This window comes from Rhinolophus hipposideros, assembly GCF_964194185.1.
Source record: "Rhinolophus hipposideros genome assembly, chromosome: 7".
NCBI lineage: Eukaryota > Metazoa > Chordata > Mammalia > Chiroptera > Rhinolophidae > Rhinolophus > Rhinolophus hipposideros.
The window spans coordinates 68,301,236-68,318,940 of NC_138053.1; the positions used below are offsets into that span (position 1 = coordinate 68,301,236).

At 40.1% G+C, this 17,705-nt stretch overlaps 2 protein-coding genes across 3 annotated transcripts in view; both read right to left on the bottom strand.

The window, feature by feature from the left end:
- The window catches only part of ITGA1 (integrin subunit alpha 1), a 159,115-nt gene extending 141,665 nt beyond the window's left edge, over nucleotides 1–17,450 (bottom strand). Inside the window, exon 1 of the mRNA XM_081054507.1 lies at nucleotides 16,714–17,450. Within this exon, the coding sequence (XP_080910633.1) occupies nucleotides 16,714–16,774 (61 nt within the window). The 5' untranslated portion in view covers nucleotides 16,775–17,450. The remainder of the gene's footprint in view (nucleotides 1–16,713) is intronic.
- Nucleotides 1,218–6,894, bottom strand: PELO (pelota mRNA surveillance and ribosome rescue factor). 2 transcript variants are annotated; one of them, XM_081054508.1, is made up of 2 exons: nucleotides 4,421–6,894; nucleotides 1,218–4,131 (listed from the first exon to the last, which is right to left on the bottom strand). In XM_081054508.1, the coding sequence occupies exons 1-2, from the start codon at nucleotides 5,144–5,146 to the stop codon at nucleotides 3,700–3,702; spliced, it is 1,158 nt and encodes a 385-aa protein (XP_080910634.1). In that variant the 5' UTR covers nucleotides 5,147–6,894; the 3' UTR covers nucleotides 1,218–3,699. The 2 variants fall into 2 exon arrangements, with proteins under 2 accessions (XP_080910634.1, XP_080910635.1); XM_081054509.1 differs by having other exon boundaries at nucleotides 1,230–3,963; nucleotides 4,421–5,489.
- Nucleotides 17,451–17,705: the final 255 nt, after the last annotated feature.

The following is a 17,705-nucleotide window of genomic DNA, read 5'->3' on the forward strand; positions in this document are numbered from 1 at the left end:
ATCTCTTCCAGCACTCAAGAAAACAATTTGGGATTTACCCCTAGACACCACGCTTTCAGTAACTCTGAACAGCAATCTGGAGCCCAAGTCCTTTTGATCTTACCTCCTCATATCTCCTAATTGATTTCATTCCTATTGCAAGGAATATTGTCACTGCCTTTGTTTAGGCCATCGTCATTTTTCCTTCGGATTTTTCTAATGTGCATTCTCTTAACCAGTGTTACTGCTTCCAATCTTGCCTCCTCCAATACATCCTCGATGCTGCTAGAAAGTGATATTTGTGAAATGCAGTTTATCACGCCATTCTCCTGCTTCAACTTTTCAGTGGTTTCTCATTATGGTCAAACCCACACTTTTTACTGTGGAATGAGGGTCTAATGTGATTAGCATACTCACTTTGTCCTCCTCGGCAGGTTTCTTCTTACCATATGAGGTAAACTTACTGGCTGTAGCTAAAAGTTCCTCTCAAAAGTGACTCCACAACACTGTGCCCTTATTGACTTCTACAGTTACTTTCATAACAGTGATTTGTTTACATGTTTGTCTTTCCTAAACCTCACTCAGTGCTAGGTTCAAAGAAGGTACTACAAAAAATGAATGGATACAATTACATGCATTACGCTTAATGATTGGTGTAATATAAATATGGACACTCATAGCTAAGCTCTGGCCACAGGCAAAATGGTTCCTCTCTCCACAAACCCTCAGAATCACCTTAGAAACCCCTCTTTAACATGCAATTCAACATATTCTGACACTGAACACAAATAGCCACTTATTATTTGCTTGAAAGACCATCTAATTTAAAAGCACAATACTCCTTTCCCAACAGTTACTTTGGGAAATTCATGTATACACCATTTCATCTGTGTACTTTCATTGTTAGTAACAAAGATTTTCAGTTCCAGAATATACGAACTACAGAAATTATGAGTCACTTCTGTTAAAGATAATTTGAGGTTGAGAGAATTGGTCATAGGGTTTAGAAAAGGAAACTAATGTTAGTGACAGAAAGCAAGTAGAGATAAAGGAAAAATAGCTTTACAAAGCTACTCTAGTGGCATGGGGTAGGAAAAAGACCCAACTTGTATATAAGAGAGTAATGAAAGTGAAACCCAGACTCAACAATCCAGACATAAAAATATTTAACATATAAATGGGGGACGAGGAATATCAAAATGCAATTTGATATATATCGTATCTAGAATAAAATAAAACAATTTGCAAGCTTCTCATTTATTGAGCCTAGTGGGGATAACAAATTTTTCACAAGTACCTGGTAGTAAATGGAAATTTACCGCACAACACTATAGTGAGAGGTATGTAACTGGTAGGGTTTTCATTTGTTACCACATGGTCTTTCCCTATTAATGAACAGCAGTTGAAATTAGACTGTGCATAATTTCCAAAAATGTATGGCTCATTTTGCTTTTTTGAGAATAGTAAGAAATCAGAATTTTTTATTTTATTTTATATGCTTCTATCACTATTTTGATATATTCTACCATGAATATTGGCCAGTTAACTCTCTTGGAAGTTAAAACAAATCATTGTCTATATGGCTCGTGACCTCAGAGGTCATTTACTAGAACAGAAAGAATAAGCTATTTTGCCTATGCTTATCAGATGTTATTATCCACAGCAATCAACTGGAGATGTCATTAAAATGGACTGCAACTCAGTAGGTCTAGGGTAGACACCAGGATGCTGCTGGTCCATGGAACACACTTATGAATAACAAGGCCTGAATCAGTGGTTCTCACCTTTGATGCCTACTGCGATCACCTGGAGAGCTTAAAAAAATATATATATTTCTAGGGGTGAAAGGTTATATAGTCTGAGGTCCAATCTGGGTATTGAGTTTTAAAAACACCCAAGCAGCTAAATTTGAGAATCTGTGGCCTAAAATGGATTAGGTTTATTGGTAGGTTTTATTTCCCCTAGTTTCTATTACTGTGTTTCCCCGAAAATAAGACCTGACCGGAAAATAAGCCCTAGTGTGATTTTTCAGGATGACATCCCCTGAACATAAGCCTTAATATGTCTTCTGGAGCAAAAATTCATATGAGACCCAGTCTTATTTTGGGAGAAACTGGTACTACTGATAGCTAGAAATAACCAATACTACACAAGATTAAGACAGTAATAGATGCCCCAAGTCTCCAAATTCTTACTGAGAATAATTCATTATCAATCAGGTTTTAAAATTAAGAATCTTAGTGGCTTCATTTATATATTCCTACCAAATTATTTAATAATACTTTTAACAATATTTTAAAGTTAAATATTCATGGAATGATAATGAAATGATCTGAATTATTTTTAGATTAGGATGCAGATATGTAAAAATGTGATTTTAAGGAATATGGAGGTGTCTACCCATAATTACAGGTTCAAAGGTCCAGATTAGTTAGAAAGTTTATAAAAAATCATCCCCAAACCTGGTACTCACAAAAGTACAAAGACCCTGATGCAGATGGGACAATCAAAAGATTTCTTAGTATCCTTACTGAAGTAGGCATCATTGATCCTGGAGTTACAAACAGAAGTATCATTCTGTCTTTATAAGGCTTTTCCTAATTATTTTGCTAGGTTGAGGTTTGTAAAAGGTCAAGATGAAATTCCATTCCAAGGCCCCTTCCCTAACACTTAGAATTGCACATCAAAAAACTTAATAAAAAGAACATTTTAAACTCACAGGCATTTGCAGAAATTCCTTAATTATAGTAAAGAGTATGAGTGTACAAGTCAACTGCCACATACTATGTAACTTACTAAAACTTTCTGAACAGGTTTTCTCACCCCTAAAATAGGGTGTAGAGAAAGTCCAATAAGAATATGAAAGTATGTACAAATATAAGATAGCATTACGTATAATGAATAGTGTGGCAGCACAGAGCGATGGAGTCAAGGCTGTGGACCACTTCCAGCTTTGCCACTAATTAGCCACATAACAGCAAATCCCATACCTTAGTCTCATTTTAAAAATAAGAATGCGTCAAATAGATTATCTTGAGAATCCCTAGCAGATCAAAGCTCTATGATCTAAAAAGAACTGATTAAGTGATTCTCTGAAGCAAATGATTAATTCTAACAAAAACCTAAGAGTTTCCTTTTTACATGACTATTTTAACAAGTCTCTTAAGAAAAATACCATTTTATACTTGTCTTGAAAAGAGTACTAATTATTTGACTATCATTTAAAACAGCAAATTAAAAAGTTAAAAAAACAGAGTATAGGGGAATGGAGGAGAAAAGGGATCTTTAAAAGCAATGCAAAAAAACACTATGCAGAATTAAAATAAACAATGTAAACTGAGGATAATGAGGTATTAAACAGCTTTTCCTAAGGAAAACTATTTCAAAGCACGGAGTATGGGATTTTATTTTATGCTCTATCCCAAAGAACATATAAGCATTCTTATGAAATACACAAAATGTTTGTAAGTACTGCAAATAACTCATAATTCCTATATAAAATTATGCCAATTAATAAAGATGGTAGTACATGGAGATTATTTCCTTTTAATTTATTGTTTAGTTTTAAGTACATGTCCTGCCAACCACAAAATACCTAGTGTGACCAAATACATGAGAAATCCCTGTAAGAATCACAAAGTGCAGCTTTCTGTCACAAGGATGCTGAGAAAATGTAACAGGGAAGGAGACACAGGTTGTCTCAATTATAAGTTCCAATCATTAATCTTCTGCAGAACTGGAATCATCCTCCTGGTCAGAGAGTTCAGGGACAGGGAAGCGGAGAATGGCAGCTACTCCAGTCAATTGGCTGAGCTGTTCCCCAGACACATGAAGACTGGAGAATATCCTCACAGTGCCTGCATTCTCTTTCACACTGTCCACCAGCCTCACATACCGGCTCCGTGTGGCTACATCCTGATGCCTGAAGAGCTCATCGCTGATAAGCAGTGTGTCAATTGCCATGGCCTCATTGGCCTTCTCCACCTGCTTGAGTCCATAAAAAGCTCGGTCAGGTTCGTGCTGTAACATTTTATAAAAGTCATCCAAGGCTTTCACTTCCCCAGCAGCTTTAGTGTCTGAAAGGCGGCTAGCTACAGTAGGGTCACAAAGGGCCTCTTTCAGGGAGTACTTGTGTCCAGAGGAGGCATGTACCTAGAATCACAATTATAAAAATGAGTTAAACGAATCTCTTAAGACTACCCATTAATCAGCCCACAAGGACCTAAAGCCCAAAGCACGAATGGGGCTTTACACGTTTAAGGACTTAAGCGAACTTGGTAGGTAGACATGCTAGCTATGGAACAGTTCTCTCTTCATTCTCTCCCCTACATCCCCAATACAGACGTTCTCCTCTTGCACTTTTCCCAGTTCTAAAACTTTAGAAATGGTTGATCCAAATCCCGCTGCCCCTTCTTAATTATCCGGGGTAAGACTGTTTTACCTGAAGGAATTTGGACCGGTTTTCCAGGAGCACTTTGTTGTCCGTCTTCACTGCCTGTTGAAACATGTAGTCGCAGAACTGCTCCCGCACGAACCCCGGGCTGGCCACGAGGATGCACTTTACAACGTCGAAGTGTATGTGGCGCTGGATGGCCTGGACCACCTGCTCGTAGAAGCGCTCCAAGGCCCGGTCGTGCTGGGAGCAGTTTCCTTTCCGTTTCCTGGGGATGTTCACCTCCACTTTGGCCCGAGTGAGGGTCATGCTGGCGGTGACTAAGCAGACGTGGGCGAGGCCTTCCTGCATGACCACGGCCGCCACATCAGCACTCCAGGCCGGGTCACAGGCCTGCTCGATGCGCTCCAGAACCACACTGTCCCACTGTTTCTTGGCCAGGGTGAACTGGCGGTTGGGCTCCAGCTCGATGGTGTGGTAAGCCCCCATCTTGACATACTCGTTCTCTTGGATGTTGGTCCCTTTCACGCGCAGCTGGCAGGCCTGCGAGTCGAAGTCGATGGCCTCCACACAGAGGGTGAGAGTAGTGCGGACCCGGTTGCTTCCCACGCTGCCCGTGGAGGACTCGGTCTGCACCTTCCGGATGGTGGAGGCGCGCAGGCTGTCTCCCACCTGCACCAGGTTGTAGGTGTGCCACATGTCCTCAGGTTCTTCGGGGACCAGGGTCACCTGGCCCGCGTTGTCCTTCTCAATGTCCTTCCGCACGAGCTTCATGACGTCGGCGGGGGCTCGCTGCCAGAACGGGAGGGACGGAGGGGCTCCACACCGAGAGGGGCGCAGAAAGGGGGTCGGGAGTCCGGGCAGGGAAGGGGGCGGGGTCTGGCTGCAAGCTTCCTATAGGCACTTGCCTGGCGGGGAGGAAATACGCTAGCTCCGACTCCAGCGACCGAGGGAACCCTTAGTCAAGTCCTTCGTTTCTTAGTCTCGGGGGGCGCCGCGCCCAACAGGCGCGAGACACATCTCAGGGAACACGGTCTCCCCCGCGGGGCCGGCGGCACGCACCGACCGAGCGGCTGAGGCAAGGAGGGCGCCTGCGCAGCCCGCGTCCCGCCCCCGGGAGCACGTTTTACGTCCCTCAGGAGGAGGCGGGCCGCAGCTTGCGCATGCGCCGGCGCCCTGAGCGGGGAGGGTCTCCGGCCGAAGATGCAATCTACGGGAAGTGCGCGAAATCCTCGGTGGAGAGTCCTTGGTTTTAATGCAGAACTTGGACTCCTTAAGTTTTCACTTCCGGTCCTGTTTGTGAAGAATCTGGGGCGTATGTGAGTGAAAATGTATGTATTCTAGTTTTCAAGCTGCGTGCCCTTGCCCCTCTACCGCTCTCCCTTCGGAGAACGCCAGTTTCAAAACCTACGCCAAGGGAATTCTCAAAAGTGCAGCCTGGGCCGCGGAGTTCCAAGTTATTCTCGGCTTTGCTCTGGCCTCATCCGCACTTAAACGTTACACGCCTTTTGGCGCCTGTGTTTCCAGGAGCGGTTTCTAACAACGCCTGGTCCTGCAGGGCCAGCCTGGGCTCGGAGCAGCGCGCGCAGCTGTTTTCGGTGCTTAGTTATCGTGCTTGCACGATCGGATTAACCCAGATGTTAAAGCACTGCTCCCAGAGAGAGAGAGAGAGAGAGAGAGAGAGAGAGAGAGAGAGGAAACCATCTGTGGAATGTACCCCGGCAGGACCTCTCAGTTGTTTGCTCTGATGTCCTGGGAATCCCAGAATCCAAAATTGGCCGTCTCCGATTTCCGCAGCGCAGGAGCTTGTGAAATGTTTTGTAGGCTGGGGGTTGGGTTGCAGTAGCTTAGGGCGGGACGTTCACGGCCGGAGCTGCGAGCTGAGGATGCGGGAAGCGGGGAAAGCTCATCTACGAGGAGCGACCCGATTGGATAGCTACAGAACTGATGTTCAAGAAATCCTTAAGTCACTGAACGTTTCTTGGGAGCGTGATCAGTTTGAGGAGCCTTTACTTCTTAAAAAGACCAGTGAATAGAAAAAGCCCACCAAAGTTTTTAGTTAAGATGGGGTGGAGAGGAGAGGAATCCTAGGCACACATCTTCACATTCTCTTTCTTAGCTTATTGTGTACGGCATTGAAAGGGAAGCTTACCACCCTCAACTGGTAAGACAGGTAAAACGGAGGAATCTCACTGGCGCAAATATTGATACTCAAGTCTCAATTATCTTCCCCATAGATTGTAAAGGGACACAAAGGTCCCCTCTAAAGCTCCAGTGCAAATTAGAACTGCTCTTCGTTTTGTGGCCTCTCCTCTGCCCTCTTTCTCTCCTTGTCTACTTCTTTCCCTCTTCCTTCCCCACCTTCCTGTCAGGCTGAGTGTCCTGGCAAAGTTCTAACTCAGATTGTCTTCTACTTCCAAGAGAATCCAGCAGGAAGTAATCACACTAAAGTGTGAAGTTGGCATGCCTCTGGAAAGGATAGTGTGTCATTTTGAAAAATGCTTGTTAAACTAGAAGAATTTCTAACGGGGAGGGAGGGAGGGAGGGAGGGAGGGAGGGAGGGAGGGAGGGAGAGAGAGAGAGAGAGAGAGAGAGAGAGAGAGAGAGGAGATACTTTGAAGTTCTCCTTAATCACCCTTCTAAATACAATTCACCTCTATCCAAATTCTGCCAAGGATTAAAAACCACAGAATCACAGTGGCAAGCACACAGTAGGATCTTAACAAAAGTTAGGTTTTTATTGTAGAGCTATCATTTATTGAATATTCACCAGGTACTTTCCTATGCTCTTTCTAATCCTCACCTGTAAGGTCAATTTGTTATCCTCATTTCATAAATAAAAAATGAATTACAGAGAAGTTAAGAAATGTATTTAAAAATCACATAACCAACAGTAAAATTCAGACCTGCTTAATGTCACACCCTCTCCTCTTTCCACTACTGCAATGTTGCGTTATGGATGTTTGAAATCATCTCTGCATCCACGAATTATGTGCTGTTATCAACTGCCACGTCCCCTTAACTGTCACCTTTACCAGTTGAATAAAGACTAACAGCTTAAGAACCAACCTAAAGGATTTGAAAGACACCATTCCCTTCCTTGGTCTTTTATCACTTTCTAAAAGCTTTTACATTCTTCTTTTCAACATACTTTTCCTTTTGCCCAGCCTAAATCACCATTATAATCCTTGAAAAAAACCCTAATATACTACTTGAGAAAAATACACATATATTTCTACGTTTAAAACCTGTGGAAAACCCATATTGGCTGTTAAGTCTGTGGTTATTTTTTAAAAATTTATTTCAATTATGAGGCAGACTGTTTTGGGCTGTCTTTTAAAACATAAATGTGCTTCAGTGATTGAACATACTAGAACATTTTTCATAGCATTACTATTTGATCTGAAACATCTGTAACAGAACATTTTTTTAGTAAATGGAGCTTATTATTGAATGATCAGATTTTTTCTCCCAGGTTTTGTATTAGTATTTCTAAACCAATCATTATACTTTTATTTTGAGTTATTTGGAATTCCCATTCCCTATTAATTAAAATCCGAATTTCCTGGCATTCAAGGCCTCCATGATCTGGCCTTATAAGCTTTATTTCCCACTTGTCCCCTTAACTACCCTGTATTCCACCACAGAAATAATCTTTGTTCCCAGTACATCCTGGGAACTCTCTACTTTGCTGCCTTAATTCACCCTGTTCTCTCTACTTAAAATGTCACTTCCTCTCACTCCTGCTTCCATAAATCCTACTTATCTTTAAGGAACAGCTTAAATGTTATTTTAAATTTGAAACCATGCATTGTATTAATTGGAATACATATCCTTTCTTTCTTACTGAACTCTGAGTGGATTCATCCTTGTATCTCCCACTGACCCTTGAAAAGTCCCTTGCACAGCTGAGTGGATCACATATAAAGTGTGGCAGCTATATTATCACAGATAGTTCTTAAAGCACTGATATTGTTGTCAACTATAGTTCACTCAATGACTTAGTTTAAAAATAATTTCTTATTTTAAAATTGCTATAGTTATAGTAGTTATATAATGTATAGAAGTATATGGTATTTTCATTCTTTACCAAAATAAGCAAAATGATGAAGAAAAAAAAAACATGATTTAGCTCTGTTGCTTTAAATTCTAATTTTATACTTATTCATTGGTTCTTTGAAAATAGAAGCCTTTACATAGTAATTTTATACCTATTTCTTCTATTACGTTTTATTTATATTAATCTCTCCAGAAGAAAAAAAATAGTTAGCTATTACTTTAAAAAGTTTTCAGTTCGGTGTTTTTGATATACTTCTAATGTATCAAAAAAAGAACTGGGCTAGAAGTCAAGCCTTCTGGGTTGCAGTTCTTACCTTGTCAATGGTGTAACTTTTGGCAGTACTCACTCTCTTTGAAACTCCGTTTCTTTTACTTAAGATTGAAGTAATTCAATTCAATAATTAAAATCGTTTTACTTGTAAAAATTATGCAGTAACAGTATTTAAAAAATTAAAACAATACCCATAATCTCAGCCTAATACATTTATTTTCAATTTTGCATATTATCTTTTGAATTTGATCCTTCCTAAGGCCCATTTGAGTGATAAAAGATGGATACTGAGTTTAATACTTGCACACCAAGAGTCAGCAGACCTGAGTTACAGTCTTTTCTAGCTAGATTCTAGCAACTTTGATAAGTTCCCCTATCCTCTACTAACCTAAAGTTTTTCATTCTAAATAAGATTACTTGTCTTGCCTCTCTCATATGATGTAGAGGTCTATAAACATGTAAGGTAGGTACTATGGTAAATCTCTACGAATACCTGGCTTGAAGCTAGAAATCTGGATCAAGACAAAACAAGGGGCAAGGGCTCACTTTAATGTGATCATAATTATTCAGCCTAGGAAAAATAACTGGTTGAGTAAAGATGGCTGATGGATGGATAATCTGTCAGGTATATTTATTTATATTAGCATCTCTTCTCCAGGGAAACCTTAGCTCAGTCCTACTGCACGAAGTAGTTCGTGCATCTCATTGGTGAACTGGATTATAATCTTTCCTATTAAAATATGTTAGAAGTGGTTTGTATAACAGTGGCAGGGATTATGGGCTCCTGAAAGATGGAAATCATGTTGAATACCCTGGGCTTAGCACAACAGGGGCTGTATAAATTTTCTTGTTTCTCTCTTGTATTTTTTTTTTTTTTTTTTTTTTTTGGCAAGGCTTATTTCTACAATACAAACGAATCTTTTCCTTCCTATGCTTAGAGAATTTTAGGGGCCCCTCCCATCATTACTTCATGTCTAACGCCACTCTCAAGACTGTGAGTCTCTTAAGGGCACAGACTACCTTTTATTTGTCTTTTTGTCTCTGGAACCTGACACAATAACTGGTATATAATCATAGTAATTATATTAAAGTATACGTGGTTGTTAGTTCTCCTTTAATTCAGATTTTTTAACTTGTCTATCCTTGATATCTTAAAATTAGGAAATCACATTCTGTTACATAATGCTAGAAGATTAATAATGCTAAAAATTTTAAAAGATTACTCTTAAGGTAAGGCTCTAGAAACCTATTTCGATTTTTTTGAGATATCCATGCTTGGATAAGAAAAATGATTATTTTAAACACATCTTACTGAGAAAAGGTCTTGAAGTGTTTTAAAATAATATATGACAATTACTTTTATTTTACATGGTTTGGAAAATGATCTTTACAGAATAAATACCTAGAGCTGTAGTTATGAATACCTAGCAATAAATGCAATTGTTTATGTAGAGAGAATGTGCTAACCTCAGATTGTACAAAGTGATGCCCAAGTGACCTTCACGAGCGAAGCTAAGTGGACGACTGGGAGAATTATTCCTCTAATTCAGGCAAAGGGGAAAAGGGAAAGTGTTGTTTTTTTTTAAAGGAACTTCTTGTACTCACTATCTAAATGTCCTGTGATTAAAAATACTTACTTGCAATTGTCACCAAACAATACAAAACCTCCTGCTGAATAAACAAAATCTTATCAACAAAAGTGTGTGTGTGGTGGGGCGGGGGAGGCCGGAGGGCATTTCTGTTTGGATGCATTCCTATACATTACAGGATCATTTTACCAAATGTATTATAATGAAAATTATAATTTTAAAGACTGGTCAATCCCCATGTATTTTCAAAGTTTAGCATTTGGCAAACTAAAAGTATAGCTAATAAAGTAATTTTGAAAGTACATTGTAATTTGTATTAAGATTGTAGGATTTACAATCAAATATTCAGCTTTTAATCATCTTAATAATTTGACATTCTAATTGATTTAGGTGCCCTATTCAAATTTAAGTATTTGGATGTGTTTCAGCAGATTTAAGATAATCCATACAAACAAAACATATGTCTCCACTCCGTTTAATATCTGAATTACAGTGATTTTTCAATTCATATTTCTCATTTTATTTATAGAGATCGGCTGTTTGGATGCAACAATATTAACGTTTCTGTACTAAAGTGAATTCTTAACACCAACCAGTGCATATTTTTCAATCTCCTTTTAAAACTTAGTGGCTTTTTAATCTCCCTTTTAAATTACAGCAGACGTTATATAAAAATGAGTTCCCTTCATGTATACATAGCCCTAGCGTTAACCACCAATATGGCAAAAAGTTAGGGTTTGCTAAAACTGGAGTCATTGATTCTGTGTAACTAAAACATTTTTTTGATTACTTCATTATCACCTTTTTTCCTGAGCCTTCTTTTAAAGGTTTTTAGAGGAAGTTCTGTTCTTGGGATCTGGTGAGGCTTCTGGTGCCAGAAGAGCAATTAGCCCCTGAATCAGATATAAACTTGGCTCTGGAAGAGAACTAAGAAGAGGGACAGTGTTCATATCTTTGTATCCAGAAGCAGTGCCATTTGTATCCAAAAGGAGTGTGTTTGAAATCTTATGATGCAGTTTCTAAAAATACAAAGAAATGTGAAAGAAAATTGCCATGCTGATATACTGTGTTATTGATTATAATTATCAGATGCACATTTTCCCACATTTAAATATCTCTGAACCTAGAAGGCATCTAACAGTCTAGCAATTATATTGGATTGACAGTACTCTTTCTCAGTAGTGATTAAATTATGGTGCATCATTCAATTGATGCTGTCTTCCATTGAATTAGATATAAATTTCAGTATATACATATATATTTTTAAATATATACGTATTTTATGTATAAATAAATATATATATATATATGTATTATATATTTTGCAGGTAAGGAGATAAGTAAAGGAGACGATCTGATTTTTTTATTATTTTATGAGTTTGTCTATAGTCTATTCTTTCATGATTCAGTAACAAATTTTTAAGTGCCTATTATTCTTAGATGCTAAGGATAATAAACAGACAAACACCCTACTCTCAAGAGCATACAGAGAGCTGGGGAGACAGACAACTAGATATTTAATTACATCACATGGTATGCTATAGAAGCAAAAATCCTTGGGTCTCACATGTCTCTGGGGGAGGGGGTCAAGTTTACTGCACTGGTTTCCTGGAAAATGACATTCATGTGGGGTTGGAGGACCAGTAGCAGTGAAACTGCTCATGCAAAGGCCCAGCGACTTCAGAGGAACTGGCACAACCGAGGAACTGAAAGAAGTTCAATAATCTTCAGGACAGGAATATATTCAGCTCATTTACATGTCTTAATACTCTACTGTACTTGTTTTGAGAGCAAATACAATTCTCCAGTCAAAGACCACTCTGAATAGGCAATGTATTTGAACAATAGCTTTGTGGTAACAATTCCAAATATGTTTCTTTTCAATTTCGTAACATGAATTCAAATACACTAGTTTGTATTTCATACAATGGAAGAACAGTGTAGGTAAAGGATAGCATTTTGATCCCTAAGTTTCTGAATATATTTTAAACATGAGCTACTTTATGAAATGTTTAAGGGGCATATGAAAATTCAGCAAATTGAAGATCTAAACGGGAAGTTTGTTACGTTGGAAGTGAAGAAACACAGGCAGAGGAGCAACCGTCTCAGGAAGTAAGGTTAACAGTTATAAACTGTGGCCCAAGAGCTCAGGCATCAAAATAGCCTCATGACAGCAGGGAAGAAAAATAGGCAAACTCGTTTAGCGTATGTATTTCATGGATACTCTCACTGCCTATTTACTAAACACATAAATAAAAATCCTGTGAGTTTATTGCTGCCTTTACAGACTTTATAATGACTAAAGAGTTTTACCATCATCAGTAATTCCTGGCTATCCATTGTATTGCCATCGGTCATATTTTTGTTATGAGTAAGTGGCTGACTTCCTCCCATATTGAGCCATCACCTCACCGGACTTCATTTTGAATAGGAAATCTTGACTGTGAAGAGAAGTCACAAAAGAAAACCCTAACTTCTAAGCCAACTAAAATGTTTCTAGGAAGGACACACCTATAACTTATTAGGGGGTCATTCTATAATTATATTCTTAATAACCAGAGATAGTACTCTTACTTGACTTACAATTAATCTCTGGTGGGAAATCATCTAATTTCACTACCTAAAAGTCATGACAATAACAGACTCACTTGCATCCTTAATTATATCCTTATCAAAGTCTTTTAGACAAGTGTGCTTGGATTCAGCATTTAGAGAGTTGAACAAGAGGGAAATGGACTTCCATTTAGACAGTCTATATGGCATATTATTTCAGACCATGAGATTTGAGGTCAGATATCTGAGCTGAGTACAAGATTTGCCAATTACTAGTTGTGTGATTTTGGATCAACTGATTTAACCTCTTAGTATTTTGGTTTCTTCATCTCTAAAATGTAGGTGATAGTTCCAAAAATTTCCCCTTTTCTAAGATTAAAATGAAATACTACATACAAAGTTCTTGGCACAGGGCCTTACACATAATATGTTCTCAATAAAGTTGTGTTACTTTTTCTGAGTTATTGCATGTTTGACCTTTGTCCCCGGGGAGGTTGAATTCTGCCATTTCGACATGGCCAGTGGGAGGGTTGGGTACAAAATGAAAGGATGGGAGAAAAGGGGTCTTTATTTTCCCTACTCCCTCCTTGCTGGGCTTCGGTTTGGGCACTAGCTACATTCCTCTTCCTATATCTATGGCTTCAGTCTGAAGGAACCCTTCCCATAACTAGAATTAAGAGTCAAGCTGACACTGCTCCTTCCGCAGGTCTAGGAATGGTCATGGTTTCTCTCCCCACTGTCCTGAGATGCTCCACCATCTTTTATCAGTTCTTCTGTAAACAGTCCCTTTATTAAACCTTCTTCAGTTAAATCCTTTATACGTGCCACTAGTTTTTTTTGCTGGGTCTTTGACATACATACAATAACAATGAAAACTTTATTTGGACATAAGGGAGGACATCTTTTTTTGAATCATTGTTTAAATATTGGAAAAACCTAATACAAGGCAGTTCTAAACCTGACGGGAAATGTATTGGGATGATTGTGGTTTGTTGTGATGTAAACCCAGTTTTGAAGGCTGGAGAGAGCTTGTTTAGAGGGAAGTGGGTGGTGGGAAGGAAGGGTGGAGTTCTTTTCTAGACGCATAAAATAATAAGATCATCTTCACAGTAGCAAGATGAGCAAGAGGATTATGGGGGAAATAAGGAAGTATGACTGACTATCATGGGAAGTTTATGTTTAGAGGTTTTAGCACACAGAACGATAGTCTCCCAAAGGTGTCCATGTCTCAATCCTGGACCTTGTGAATATGTTATCTTATATAGCAAAAGGCACTTGGCAGATGTGATTACATTAAAGATCTTGAGATGGGGAGATTATCTTGGGTTATTCAGGTGGGCCCAAGGTAATTAGAAGGATCCTTATAAGAAGCAGGCAATAGGGTCAGAGTCAGAGAAGGAAATGTGACGATGAAGCAGAGTCAGAGGGAAAGATCTGAAGATGCTACTCTCCTGGCTTTGAAGATGAAGGGTGGATCCACAGCCAAGAAATGCAGGTGACTTCTAGAAGCTAGAAATGGATTCTCCCCTGGAGCCTCCAGAAGAAACACAACTCTGCTGACATCTTGACATCTTTTACCCCAGTGAGACTTCTGACCTACAGAACTCTAGCATAGTAAATCTGTCATGTTTTAAGCCAATAAGTCTGTGGCAATTTGTTACAACAGCAGTTGGAAACTGATACAGTGGTTGTAGAAGATAAAGCATGCTAGATTAGGGCAAACCCTGAATGATCAGTTGAGAATTTTGGATTTTAACTGAAGACAAGAACCACCAAAGGTTTTTTGACTAAAGACTAAAATACAATGAAAATTACTTGTTAGGAAAATGGATTAGAGGTTGGGTTCAGATTGGAGACAGGAAGAGCTCTCTACAGTAGTATGTGCATGGGTGGGTATGGTGATAAAGCTCTACTGATGAGGTTTCCAAGAAAGCTGACAATAGGATGACTGACTGGGAAACCAGCAAAGGAAGGCCGTCAAATTTCAGATTCTTGCATTTTGAAATGGGCATAAATATAGCACATATGAGAAACCTGTTGATTCTGACACAGTAACTTTTTCAATTCTAAATTTCAATGTGATTGAATAACATTCACATATACACACACAAAAGGGAATTAAATATAATATAGAAATATCTATGCACTATTTTCCTTTGAGTCCCTTCCTGGATCCAGCGAGGCATATTATCCCAACAATTGTAGAAAACCTACCATATGCAACTGGTAACTTTTAGGCATGAAGAAATAAAATAATTGAACCTAAAAAAAATACTTGAGCATATATATATATATATATATATATATATATATATATATATATATACATATATACACACACATATATATATATACATATATACACACACATATATATATACATATATACACACACATATATACATAATACAATTATATATAAATGATATATATGAAATTGTAACTTCTTATCCTTTTTTTTAAGTCTCATTCTTGTCCTTTTAGAGGATATGCAAATATAATTTATCATTTCTGCATTAGTGACTGCCTATGTGTTAAAATGAAAAAGGTACTACTTGAATAGTTAGTAAGCTATTCAGATTTGTACAACAGCAACAAAAAAGCAAGTGACTTCGAAAATTTGAGATGGAGACGCATCATAGGTCAAATGTGTAAAGGGTAGTGACAGTAAGCCATAAATTAAACTATTCACTGGCTGAAAAGCTGCACTGTTTGGATTATTGGACATTTCCTGAGTAGTGGAAAATGTTTGGATGAAAAGTCAGTAGTTAACTCTCTTTATACCATTTCACTATGAAAAAAAAAACACCTTGGTTTGCTAATAATCCAATTCTAAGTTATCTTCATAAAAATTAATGCCCGGCTATCAAAGCCAGGCTAAACTGGCTGGATCACCCCCAATTTACCCCCATTATAGTGGTAAAATGCTAAATTACCTAGTAGTACTAACAAGCACGCCAGCAGTGAAGACACTGAACAATTGAATACCGATGATATGCTAAAAGCTAACCATTAATTATACTACTAATCAGGTCATTTTCTTTAACACAAAACTTCACCGGTCTGTCTTCTCTCTTTCATGGTTATACTTTTCCTCCTCAATCAGTAACTGGTAAGAAAGATCTGACCATGGGTTAATCATTTTGAATATCTTAGATAAAGCTATGAATCCATCCTTTTCTAGTGGGATATAATTTTTCATCTCCACTGTGTTTTTTAAGTCCCTCCTCAAAAATACCTATTCATACACAAGTAACAATATTACATTTTGCATTTTTAAAAAGTCTGCTCTGTAGTACTTAAAAGTAAATGTTCACTATTCCTTCCTCAATTTCAAAATATTCCTCCTCCTGGGTGCTAATACAGAAATACCATTTCAGGACAAGAAACAATTTTGCCTTGCATTCCTCTTTCCTTATTCTGTAGCAGACTGGATTTGAATAGTTGACAGCAAGAAAATGCAATAGTGTCCACTCCTGAGCAACCTGAAGGCAGGACATTTGTGTACAAGTCAGGCGCCCTCTAGTTACCTCCCTCCAAAAGAAAGGAGAGGGTAAGAAATACAACGCATATTGTCAAAACAACTTTAATTTGAAAAGTCGATTCTACCTTGTCAAGTTTTCAGTACTGCCTCCCTCCTACCATTGCGGTGGAGGAGTTTGAAACGACATCTGAACTAATTCCTATCAAAACGAAAACGCAGAAACTCCTTTCTGTATTCCAACCTGCCCAGACGACCTGGAGCGCCCGAAAGTGGATCAGGGCTCCCTCCTCCTCTCTGGGCCACAGCTCCGCGTGCCTCCCTCCCCACTTGGAGCCCCGAGCCCCACGCGCGCAGGAGATGCTCAGAGAAAAGCAGGGTCGCTCACCGGTGAGGAGCCAGCAGCAGGCGACAGCGACCCCTGGGCTGGCACGGGGCCGAGGGGCCATGGCGGGCGCGGCCGCGGCGCCCGGGACGCGCGGGATCGGAGGGCAGGACCTGGCAGGACCGGGCGCAGAAGCCGCGCGCTCTGGGACACTCCGCCCGCCGCCGCGGGTCTCAGTCGCTGGCCCCGCCGGCCGTGGCGCCCAGGAGCTGCCGAGTGATTTCCTGTGTTTTCGACGAATGCCTCTAGGTCCGCTGCACGCTTTTCATATCCCAGACGGATTGCCACATCTCCCGCCCCTTCGCGCTCTCGGTCTCTGAAATCCCTGGCAGCCTCCCAGGCTGTGTCCGAGACATGGACAAATAAAGCCAGCTTCACGGGTCCGTGTTTAGGCTAAAGTCCACGAGCTGCAAAGCAAACCTTAAAGGGACATCTGCCTTTCATTTAGAGGGCGATCCCGCTCCCCGTGCCACCTCCCTAAGGTGATAGGAAGATGGGCGAGGGCTGGACCTTCGGGAGGGTGTCCCTGGCCCTGTGGCTCCGCCTTCACACCCCTCGCTTTCCCCGGGTCTGGGCCGGGAGGGCACTTTCAAAGTGCCAGGACCCCTGGGCCCTTAAGAGGAGGCTGCTTTCCTGGGGTTGGATTGCGCAGAAGGCATCAGACCGTCTGCGAAAGTGAGCAGGTCCGGCACCCCCCTTCCCTCTCCTGCGCACACTGGAACTTTGCGGTGCAGGCGTCTGGCTCTGAGAGGGGCGGACCGGGCGTGCGGGGGTGGGTGGGGGAAGGGAGGCCTCCACTCCGACACGCCCCACTGAGGGCTTTGCTTTCACTTACCGAGGGTTTGCTTCGTTTGTGGTGATTTCTGGTGAAAGGGTATTTGCAGATAGCCTTTTCTTTGAGAAGACTATAATGAGTAGAAAAGGAGAAACAAGACGTGGAGAAAAAAGAAAAGGGAGAAAGATAAACCCAAGAGGGAAAGTAGGAGGGAAGGAAA